An 11170-nucleotide genomic window follows, 5' to 3' on the forward strand; every position below is an offset into this window, starting at 1 on the left:
ACCATTTGGGGGGGAGGAAATCATGACCATATACCAACAAAAGATAAGCCCAAGACAAATTGTTTGCCTTTTGTGGACACACCGTCCTTGACTCTGTGTGTGGGGTGAATGAAAGGGCCTAAGCCAATGTTTGGTCAAGCAAAGCAAACACTTTCTTCTTTGCTAGTTTAGAAACCTGCACTGGCTACTAAGAGATAATATTCTTTTTTTTTCAGTGGAAATTTCCAATAACAAGTTCCTTATATTTGTATATGAATTGATCTGAAATATCATGGTGTATGTTGGTTACGTGGTTAACGTTTGATCAATCTATACCTATCTATACCCATTTATTTCAAATCTTTAGTGTGTTGCTGGCTTAATATATATATATATATATATATATAGATATATATATATATATATATACAATCAACATATGTGTAGTTGTTGTATTTTGTATACCTGTTTTTGTTGTTTTTATTCAGTTAACCGGGAAAGGTATCAAGCGCTGCTATGGGATTTGACGTTGGCGTCAGGTTTTTTTAAATTTATTTTTAAATGTATTTACATTTCTGTTTTATGAAGCAGGACTTGGAGAAAGTGATGAATTCTTGAATTCAAGGTTTAATGTGATACCAGCAGAATTCCTGTTCGGGGCCGGAATTCACACCACCAAAAATAATAAACACTTTTTATCTCTCGTTTTCACTGGAGACTCTACCCTGCATCCCTCGCTGTCTCTTTCCTCCCCACAGACTCATGCACCCCCTTATATACCCTCGCTAGTAAATATAACATGTTAAACATTTACAGTACAGACTATTTTGAATTATTTAGAATAACTTTGCTGAATAGAAAGCAAATATGTATGTTTCCAAAGAGATTCTGTGCCTCCAAATCCAAATTGTCAATCCCAAAATAATGTGACATAAAATATATATTAAATAAACGTGGAAAAAATAATGTGTTAATCAGATCGTTCTTGCAACTGGGCACCGTTCAATAGAGATAGAATGGTAAAAGGGTAATTGAGTTGAAACCTCTAGACAGAAAGGGTACAGCTGTAAAAAAAGAAGTTTGACAACCTCGGCTAGAAAGGATTTCATAATAAGGCATTAATTTATCTAAACACCCTTACAGCATTTCCTTCCCTACTGTGGTGCATGAAGCAGATTCAGAGTTAAACAAAATTTATCTGTAATGCTTTCAGACATAAGTGGGTGAAGAAATGCACGTCTATCCTAGGTACATAACTTTTATCTGTAATTTAATATATATATATATATATATATATATATATATATATATATATATATATATATATATATATATATATATATATATATATAATATATATATATGTTTGTGTGTGTGTTTGGGTGTTGTGTTCAGATTAAATTTATTAAGTCTAATTGTATTAATATTCAACATTATATTATTATTAGTTGTAGTAATAGCTAAAAAGCATCGTTTTTTTAACATGTAAAACGTTCAATGAAAATTAATATCCTAATATGACTGCATAACTACTAAACATTCAATGGTATACTATATATATATATATATATATATATATATATATATAGATAGAGAGAGAGAGAGAGAGAGAGAGAGAGAGAGAGAGAGAGAGAGATAGTTATATAGTTATATAGATATATACTAAATTTAAATATATCCTACATAGCCATGTAAATCACGTTGATGAAAAACATTTCTCATACGTGTAATAATTAAAATTCAAAGTCATGCTTTTGTATACTTTTTTTTTGTTTATTTGGTATAAACATACTAGAATAAGTACAGCATATGACAAACATAAGCTAAGCTAAGCAACTATTATATAATTTGTTTGCTTATTGTTTTGTGACATTAAGGGGTGTTTTTTCATAAATAAAAAAATAAAGTTTATTAAAGACTGAAGTAAACTCAGAAATAGTTCCACTTTTGTAGTATCAGCTACAGTATAGCTTAGATTATTTCAGTTACATGCCAAGTGTTTTTTTTTTTATTATTTTTTTATTTTATTAAGACATAAACAAGAAACATTTTATAGATACAGTTAAAGTTATAACACCTAAATAGTGACATACGAAATTGTGTTCAGTTTACAAAAACAAACAAAACCAATTCTATTTTTCTTAAGCAATGCAACCCCAGCCCCCACAGAACATAGGACATTTCCTGTTAGCCATTACTCATCAGCAAATTTTGATTTTGGGGACAAGTGGAATGCTGATGAAAAGTCCAATTAAATATTAATAAGAAGACAAACATTTGTAATAAGGCCAACCAATGAAGTTAAAGGTAGTCCAATGCAGTACTCTTTATATAAATAGAGCTCTTGGATGGTCTGTATATTGCTTGGAGAAGGTTAAAACCTGTTTGTCCAACATGAAGTTGCTGTTGCTTCTGTTGCTCTGCATTTCATATGTAAAATGCGATTCAGATTACGATGACTTTGATAAGGTACTTTTTTTTTTTTTTTACATTACTGCACTGTTTTATTTCAATACTGTCAATGGTATATTCAAAATCTTAAAAACAGAAATGAATATTACCTTTGTTGTACATTTCTCTCACGTCTTATTACATATAAGATGCCTTTGATAAAGTACACTACAATTGTATTGTATAAGACATGACAATTAATATTGGTAATATTTTATTTTTCTTTAGGTTGAGGAAACTGGAAAGGTATGAGTTCATAATTTTATAATTTCTTGCAAAAAAATAAAAAAAAACATGTATGTAATGTTTAGTTATTTACACTGCATTCTGCCTTCATGTCGCACAGTGTTCTTCTAAAATAAGCAATCTTCACCACGTTAAAGTCAATGAATGTGGTTAGCCACTAGCCAAATACTAAACACTGAAACAATAATGGGAGGCTGATGGGGCTTGGGGGTTAGTGCACTATTCTAACACCAGTGCAGTGTAATTTGCACTGGCTGAGCTCTCTAGCCTTACACATGTTAAAAACAATACATTCTGTCACTGTCTCTCAACTTCTATGAGAACTAAAGTTCTCTCAAATATCTTTTGCATAGACATACAGTAGTGTCCATTTGTAATGACACTCCAGGGTCTATTTAGAGTTTTTTTGTATTAATGCTTGCATTATTGAGATTTAACTGTGTTGGTCCCAAGAAGGGTTAATATTTTAATAAGTTAATAACTGCTGTCATTTCAATTATTAAAGTAAAACTAAACTAAGTTAAAGAGACTAACGTGTATTAGTAGTTTAAACAGCAGTAGTATTTAGATTATCACTTATGGTATAAAAGATTTATTTTATAACTAAGTTGTTTTTCTATTTGTGCATATCTTATGACTGAGTCCTGGTGCAAGGAACTCATCTGTGTTTTGTGTTTCAGGACACTAGATCCTCAGTAGATGCTCGGGGACACAGACCGTTGGTAAAAGGAAGAGAAGGGCCAATAATATCGCAAGCAGCACCTCCTCCAATCAGCGGGGGCAGCACCTACAAGGCCCGACCAACCATTCCACCCCAATCTGCACAGATAACTCAGAAAAACAACCAGCCTGATGAGGGGGGTTGCACTCATCTCGGGGAAGTCATGGTAATAAAGCACATGTTTTTTGTCTTTGGGAATGAAAACCTAAAGAAAAAAAATCATGTTTTTAATTACACAGAACTAGATTAGAACTAGTGTAATATAAAACTAGTATATAACTAAAAAATGTGTTTGTTACATTTCTTTGCAGTTCCAATAAACTCTTATGCTATAGCATACTGGACATATGTACGGTATTGGTAGCAAGCTAATATAGTATCATCTTTGTATGCTGGATGAGCAGAAGTTTTTTTACAGAATCATTGGAAAACAACTCCTTTATTGTCACTCGGTCATATGTCCTAATATTGTTCCTAAGTAAAAAGATGAGGACCTTTGAGTGTGTGGAGTACACAAGCTACAGCTAAGGCCAAAGATTTTGTTGAATTAAACCTGATGAATAATGTTAAGTTAACATATTGAATTATTATTATTATTATTATTATTATTATTATTATTATTATTATTATTATTATTATTTATTTAGCAGATGCCTTTATCCAAGGCAACTTACAGAGACTAGAGTGTGTGAACTATGCGTCTGCTGCAGAGTTACTTCCAACACTGTCTCACCTGAAAGATGGAGCACAAGGAGGTTAAATGACTTGCTCAAGGTCACACAGTGAGTCAGTTAGTGATGCAAAACTTTTGGCCATAGCTGTACATACCTATATCTTTGATCAATAATGACTGCGCAATACTACAGAGACAAAAAGATAGCCTTTACCCAAAAATGAGTAGTCCTGACATTTAGACAAAAGGTCAAAAGGTGTTTATCACCCGTATTTCTAGATTATATCATTAGTTTTACAGCTTTATAGTTTACAGGAAACATTATTTAAAAAAAAAAAAAAAAAATATATATATATATATATATATATATATATATATATATATATAAATATAGATAGATAGATAGTGGCAATAATAACAGAGGTTGGCATGCTATGTATCCATGTAGTGCTGGAAGTATTTATCTGCTTTTTTTTTTCCTTCAGGGTGTACTGTGTCCAAATGGATGTGAACTGAAGAATTTGATTTTGAAACAAGAAAGAAATGTGAAAGGAACATTGGCCTCACTGAAAAGTGAGGTGTCCGCTCTCTCTCAAAACTCTGACCACATCTTTCAATATGTGAACAGTATGTCAAATGTCATTAATGAGCGGCAACGGCAAACCCTAGGTAGGGTATTAGCTATACAGTATACAGTGGCATAAAAAAAATATATATATATACTATATATATATATATTATATATAAATATATATAATATATATATATATCATATATCCAGTAACTTTTAAATTTGCCATCTTTAATAAGTTACCAGTATTAGGAATTTTTAAAGCAGTTCCATTTTTGTTCTTGTTCTTATTTAACTTTATTTTAACATTCCAGATAACACCAATGTAGTGGATGAATATACCACTGAATTGGAGGAGCAGCATGCCTATCTGAAAGAAAACTTAGATACAACCATTCCATCAAGCATCCGTCTGCTTCAAGGGGTCTTGGATAAACTGCGCTCTAAAATACAGATGCTGGAGGAGGCCATTAATAAACAGAAAACATACTGTGCCAGACCCTGCACCACATCCTGCAACATCCCAGTGCTGTCTGGAAAAGGTACTGTTTTCCTTGTCTTATGAGTATGCAAAGAGTTACTAATGCTTTATATGCATCTTTTAGTAAATTAAGACTGAAACATAACAGATTTGAATAACTATACAGGTTTCCCAGAACAATGAATAATAATAATAATAATAATAATAATAATAATAATAATAATAATAATCCCTGATAAGATAGTTCATTACTCAGTATAAATGTGCATGTTCTTGTATTGCAGAATGTGAAGACATATTCAGAAAGGGTGGCGATTCTTCAGAGATGTATCTGATCCAACCTGATTCCTTCTTTAAACCCTACAAAGTATATTGTGACATGACAAGCCAAGGCGGAGGTATGTGGGCATTGAAAAGGGATGGTTATTCCTATTGGCGTTCCTGGTCCAGTGCACAGATCTAGCTAGTATCTGTAAGAGGTGCCATCTAATATTGAATTGGATTATTGTGTTCTGCAGGATGGACATTGATTCAGAACAGGCAGGATGGCAGTGTTGACTTCGGCAGAAGATGGGACAGCTACAGAAACGGGTTTGGAAATATTGCAGTGGATAATGGCAAAGGTTTCTGCAATGCCCCAGGTGAGAAGATACTACAATATTCACATTCAAACTTTCTAACACTAGTACAATAAATCTGTTGATAATGGCATGGAAAATACATAACCCAGTGTATCAAATTAAATCAATGGCTATGACACTACGTTTCAGATTGAGAACAGGATTCATAATGTGGCTCATGACATCAATCCTACAGAAGGTTTTCATATTTGCTTTGGTCAGAGGATTCCCTAAATAATGACAATGGTATAATATGTTACAATAGAAGAGTTATTTTTGTCTAACCAATAAAGCAATTGATATATTAGGACCAAGGCTACATGCAAGTGAAGTCAATTCTACTGTGCTAATTCATTACCTCTGGTTGCTAGGAGAGTACTGGCTTGGAAACGATAAGATCAGCCAACTTACAAAAATGGGACCAACTGAACTCCTAATCGAGATGGAAGACTGGAACGGAAACAGGGTCCATGCTCACTACAGCCAGTTCACACTGCATAATGAAGCCACCAAGTACACACTGGCGGTTGGCAACTACAAAGGCAATGCTGGCAACTGCCTTCTGGAAGGAGCTCAGCAGCTATATGGGGAAAACAGGACTATGACCATCCACAATGGCATGATGTTCAGCACGTATGACAGAGACAATGACAGATGGTGAGTGCATGAAACATCTATCTGTTTGTCTCTGTCAATCTTTAACAAAATCACTTTTTCTTTCTGTTTTCTGTGTCATTCATGTTTCTTTTTGGGTTGAGGAGTTTGCTATCCACTTTTGGATGCTAGGGTTTGAATCTGGCTCTTAAATGTAATTCATTTAATGGTCTCAACTCAATTTAGATAGTAGTTAACGCTTAATTTGGCACTGTTTGACTGAATAGCCAAGGCAGTTTTTGTACTAAAGCAACACAACATGTTCTTTGAAAAAAGAAACAAGCACAATTATTTTTACAGATTTAATATTGTCATATCCACTATTTATTCATTGTTCCAGTAAGATCAATGCTCATTATAGAGTGTTGCTAGTAGAAACAGTTGCTGTGCATATAGAATATCATATAGGGTGCTGTAGGACACAAGGGGACATACACTCCATGAGGGCCAGAGCAGCTACTGATTGAGCTTACTGGACCTTTAGTTGGGTAAAAATCTGCTTGTATTTTTAATAAAACCCTATACTATATCTTATATAAGAAATGGCTAAATAAAACTAATGAAACAGTATAGCTAATTGTAATGTCTACTATGTGTTATGTCAATGGTACTGGTAGAAAGCTGACTGTTGCTTGTCAACCACCAGGGCACCTGGAGATCCAGGCAAGCAGTGCTCCAGAGAAGACGGTGGTGGCTGGTGGTATAACCGCTGTCACTCATCGAATCTCAATGGCCGGTACTACTGGGGAGGACCGTATACTAAAGCAATGGCCAAACATGGAACAGATGATGGACTTGTGTGGATGAATTGGAAGGGATCCTGGTATTCCCTGAAGGCTGTCCATATGATGATCAGACCGTTCTTCTCAGGCTGAGAGTAGCAATCATGCCACTGGGGTAACAAACAAACAAAACACGAAAACAATACAACACATTTATGAACAGCGGTGTACTGTTTCTTTCTTAGTTACTTAAATGAACAAAAATGGGTTTTCAAAAACAAGCTATTTTAAAGGGATTGTTTATTTCATTCACTTGTTAATGATAAAATCAAGAGTGACTTGTGTTGGTACTTTCTTTTTGGGCTAACTTCATATTGCAGGAACAGATTCTTGCAAAAGTACCATAGTAAAGTGTAATAAATCATAATGACAGCACGGTAAAGCATAGATAAGCCTAGAGAGGTATGATAAAGCATATTACAAAACATGGCAAACCATGGCAAATGTATCATATAAACATGGGAAAACTGAAAAATTACCATGCACATTTACCACGCTAAACTTTTATAAGCGGAGGTATAAACAATCTTTTTAATTATTTGGTTTATTATTATTATTTTTTAAAACAGCATAACTTTGAGTTCATGTAATGCCCATGTTCATGTATTCCAAGCATAAGAAAAATAAAACCGTGGTAAAAAAAACAACAGACATTAAACCAAGTCTGATCTACAGAGATCAACGATCTGTGCAGTTATCCCACTGTGTCACAAAATATGTTTTAATAAACAGAAAATTAATTCCAAACATGTGTGTTTTTATTTGTTTGTAGTTGAGTATGATTGTTAGTACAATAAGAGAAATGAATTTAAATATAATTCCAAAGAACTAAAACAGCATTTTGTATTGAAATCCAATGAAGTAATCATTAAGTTGTGATCAATGCCTTTATATTAAAGAATAGACATCAGCAAGCCTTTATATATATATTAATTACAGATAAAAGTTATGTACCTAGGATAGACGTGCATTTCTTCACCCACTTATGTCTGAAAGCATTACAGATAAATTTTGTTTAACTCTGAATCTGCTTCATGCACCACAGTAGGGAAGGAAATGCTGTAAGGGTGTTTAGATAAATTAATGCCTTATTATGAAATCCTTTCTAGCCGAGGTTGTCAAACTTCTTTTTTTACAGCTGTACCCTTTCTGTCTAGAGGTTTCAACTCAATTACCCTTTTACCATTCTATCTCTATTGAACGGTGCCCAGTTGCAAGAACGATCTGATTAACAATAAAAAGGGAAACAAAACTGAACCAGGTAACTACAGACCAGTAAGCCTGACTTCTATTATATGCAAACTTATGGAAACTATAATAAGATCCAAAATGGAAAATTACCTATATGGTAACAGGGTACTGGGAGACAGTCAACATGGTTTTAGGAAAGGGAGATCGTGCCTAACTAACTTGCTTGATTTTTTTGAGGATGCAACATCGATAATGGATAATTGCAAAGCATATGACATGGTTTATTTAGATTTCCAGAAAGCTTTTGACAAAGTCCCGCACAAAAGATTAATTCTCAAAATGAACGCAGTTGGGATTCAAGGAAACACATGTACATGGATTAGGGATTGGTTAACATGTAGAAAACAGAAAGTACTGATTAGAGGAAAAACCTCAGAATGGAGTGTGGTAACCAGCGGTGTACCACAGGGATCAGTATTAGGTCCTCTGCTATTCCTAATCTACATTAATGATTTAGATTCTGGTATAGTAAGCAAACTTGTTAAATTTGCAGACGACACAAAAGTAGGAGGAGTGGCAAACACTGTTGCAGCAGCAAAGGTCATTCAAAATGATCTAGACAAGATTCAGAACTGGGCAGACACATGGCAAATGACATTTAATAGAGAAAAGTGTAAGGTACTGCACGCAGGAAATAAAAATGTACATTATAAATATCATATGGGAGATATTGAAATTGGAGAAGGAATCTATGAAAAAGACCTAGGAGTTTTTGTTGACTCAGAAATGTCTTCATCTAGACAATGTGGGGAAGCTATAAAAAAGGCTAACAAGATGCTCGGATACATTGTGAAAAGTGTTGAATTTAAATCAAGGGAAGTAATGTTAAAACTGTACAATGCACTAGTAAGACCTCATCTTGAATATTGTGTTCAGTTCTGGTCACCTCGCTATAAAAAAGATATTGCTGCTCTAGAAAGAGTGCAAAGAAGAGCGACTAGAATTATTCCGGGCTTAAAAGGCATGTCATATGCAGACAGGCTAAAAGAATTGAATCTGTTCAGTCTTGAACAAAGAAGACTACGTGGCGACCTAATTCAAGCATTCAAAATTCTAAAAGGTATTGACAGTGTCGACCCAAGGGACTTTTTCAGCCTGAAAAAAGAAACAAGGACCAGGGGTCACAAATGGAGTTTAGAAAAAGGGGCATTCAGAACAGAAAATAGGAGACACTTTTTTACACAGAGAATTGTGAGGGTCTGGAATCAACTCCCCAGTAATGTTGTTGAAGCTGACACCCTGGGATCCTTCAAGAAGCTGCTTGATGAGATTTTGGGATCAATAAGCTACTAACAACCAAACGAGCAAGATGGGCCGAATGGCCTCCTCTCGTTTGTAAACTTTCTTATGTTCTTAACACATTATTTTTTCCACGTTTATTTAATATATATTTTATGTCACATTAGTTTGGGATTGACAATTTGGATTTGGAGGCACATAATCTCTTTGGAAACATACATATTTGCTTTCTATTCAGCAAAGTTATTATAAATAATGCAAAATAGTCTGTACTGTAAATGTTTAACACGTTACTATTTACTAGCGAGGGTATATAAGGGGGTGCATGAGTCTGTGGGGAGGAAAAAGACAGCGAGGGATGCAGGGTAGATTCTCCAGTGAAAACGAGAGTGAGATAAAAAGTGTTTATTATTTTTGGTGGTGTGAATTCCGGCCCCGAACAGGAATTCTGCTGGTATCACATTAAAGTTACTGACATTAATCAAAAAATTAAAAATAAATAACAAAAATAATGATATATATTATACAATAAGCTAGTTTTGTGTTCTTACATTTATTTACTTCTTATGGTCATACATGAACACAATTGTACACTGGATCTTTTAATTAGTTGGTCTGAAGCTGGTGTTGTTTTTACTAGCAGTCTTAATGGTCAGAATTACATTAAAAATGTGTGTAGACAATTGATGTCTTACATCTGTTTTTACAAGGTTCATCTGACTAAAGATTTCATCAGCTGCCAAATCCCGTCAAATTTCATCTAGACCAGTGTTACGCAGCTCTTGCCTTGAAGATCTAATTCGGTCCAGGTTTTACTCCAAGCAGGTTCTAATGTAGTTAATTGAAGTTGCTAAGAGGCAATTAGCTAATTTTGGACCTGGGCTGAGACCAAATCAAAACTTTGACAATCTGCTAATCGTACTTAAAAAAACTGTATTTAACAGGCAGGCCTTCAGTGCGTTACAGGGAAATATTTCCATCTAGGGTTTCTGTAAAATCAATAATTACGAGACCGAAGGTCTAGGCCTAATTTATAAACTGTCACAGAAACCAGAGATGGAATTGTTTTCCTGTAATTCACTGAAGAGGCACATCTATTATTATTATTTTTTTTATAATACTTGGATAACTTTGTGATGCTAATATTAAAGACAAGGTTCAGCAGTACAGTCGTTATTTTTAAAACATAGTGTTTCAGTGCTGTACAGACGTTCTATGTCATTATCCGTTAGTGCTTAAGCTTTATTTTAATTTCCTGTTCCTCTCCAATTTCTCTGAGATGTGAATGCACCAGCTTTACGTCATTTTTTTTTTTTTACGTATTCTTATAAAGTTGATCAGAAATTAACATTTCTGTACTGTGAGTGTTGTCGAGCGATTAAAAAAGAGACTTTTTGGGGTTTAATTGACAGTGATGGTCTCGAGGAGTCGAATGGGTAAAAGTTCAAGTATATTTTCCTCTAGTGGAATTATCATTTTCTGACTGTACTACTGTGGCTCAG

At 34.1% G+C, this 11170-nt stretch overlaps 1 protein-coding gene across 1 annotated transcript; it reads left to right on the forward strand.

Annotated features, from left to right (window-relative positions):
• The first annotated feature begins 2325 nt into the window (after positions 1-2325).
• On the forward strand, positions 2326-7925 carry fgb (fibrinogen beta chain). The gene is made up of 9 exons (XM_041219556.1): positions 2326-2448; positions 2659-2676; positions 3357-3563; positions 4556-4739; positions 4956-5183; positions 5407-5520; positions 5641-5763; positions 6114-6399; positions 7043-7925. Exons 1-9 carry the CDS (start codon positions 2374-2376, stop codon positions 7269-7271), a joined length of 1464 nt encoding a protein of 487 aa, XP_041075490.1. The 5' UTR covers positions 2326-2373; the 3' UTR covers positions 7272-7925.
• The last annotated feature ends 3245 nt before the right edge of the window (positions 7926-11170 follow it).

This window comes from Polyodon spathula, chromosome 2 (genome assembly GCF_017654505.1).
Source record: "Polyodon spathula isolate WHYD16114869_AA chromosome 2, ASM1765450v1, whole genome shotgun sequence".
Lineage (NCBI taxonomy): Eukaryota > Metazoa > Chordata > Actinopteri > Acipenseriformes > Polyodontidae > Polyodon > Polyodon spathula.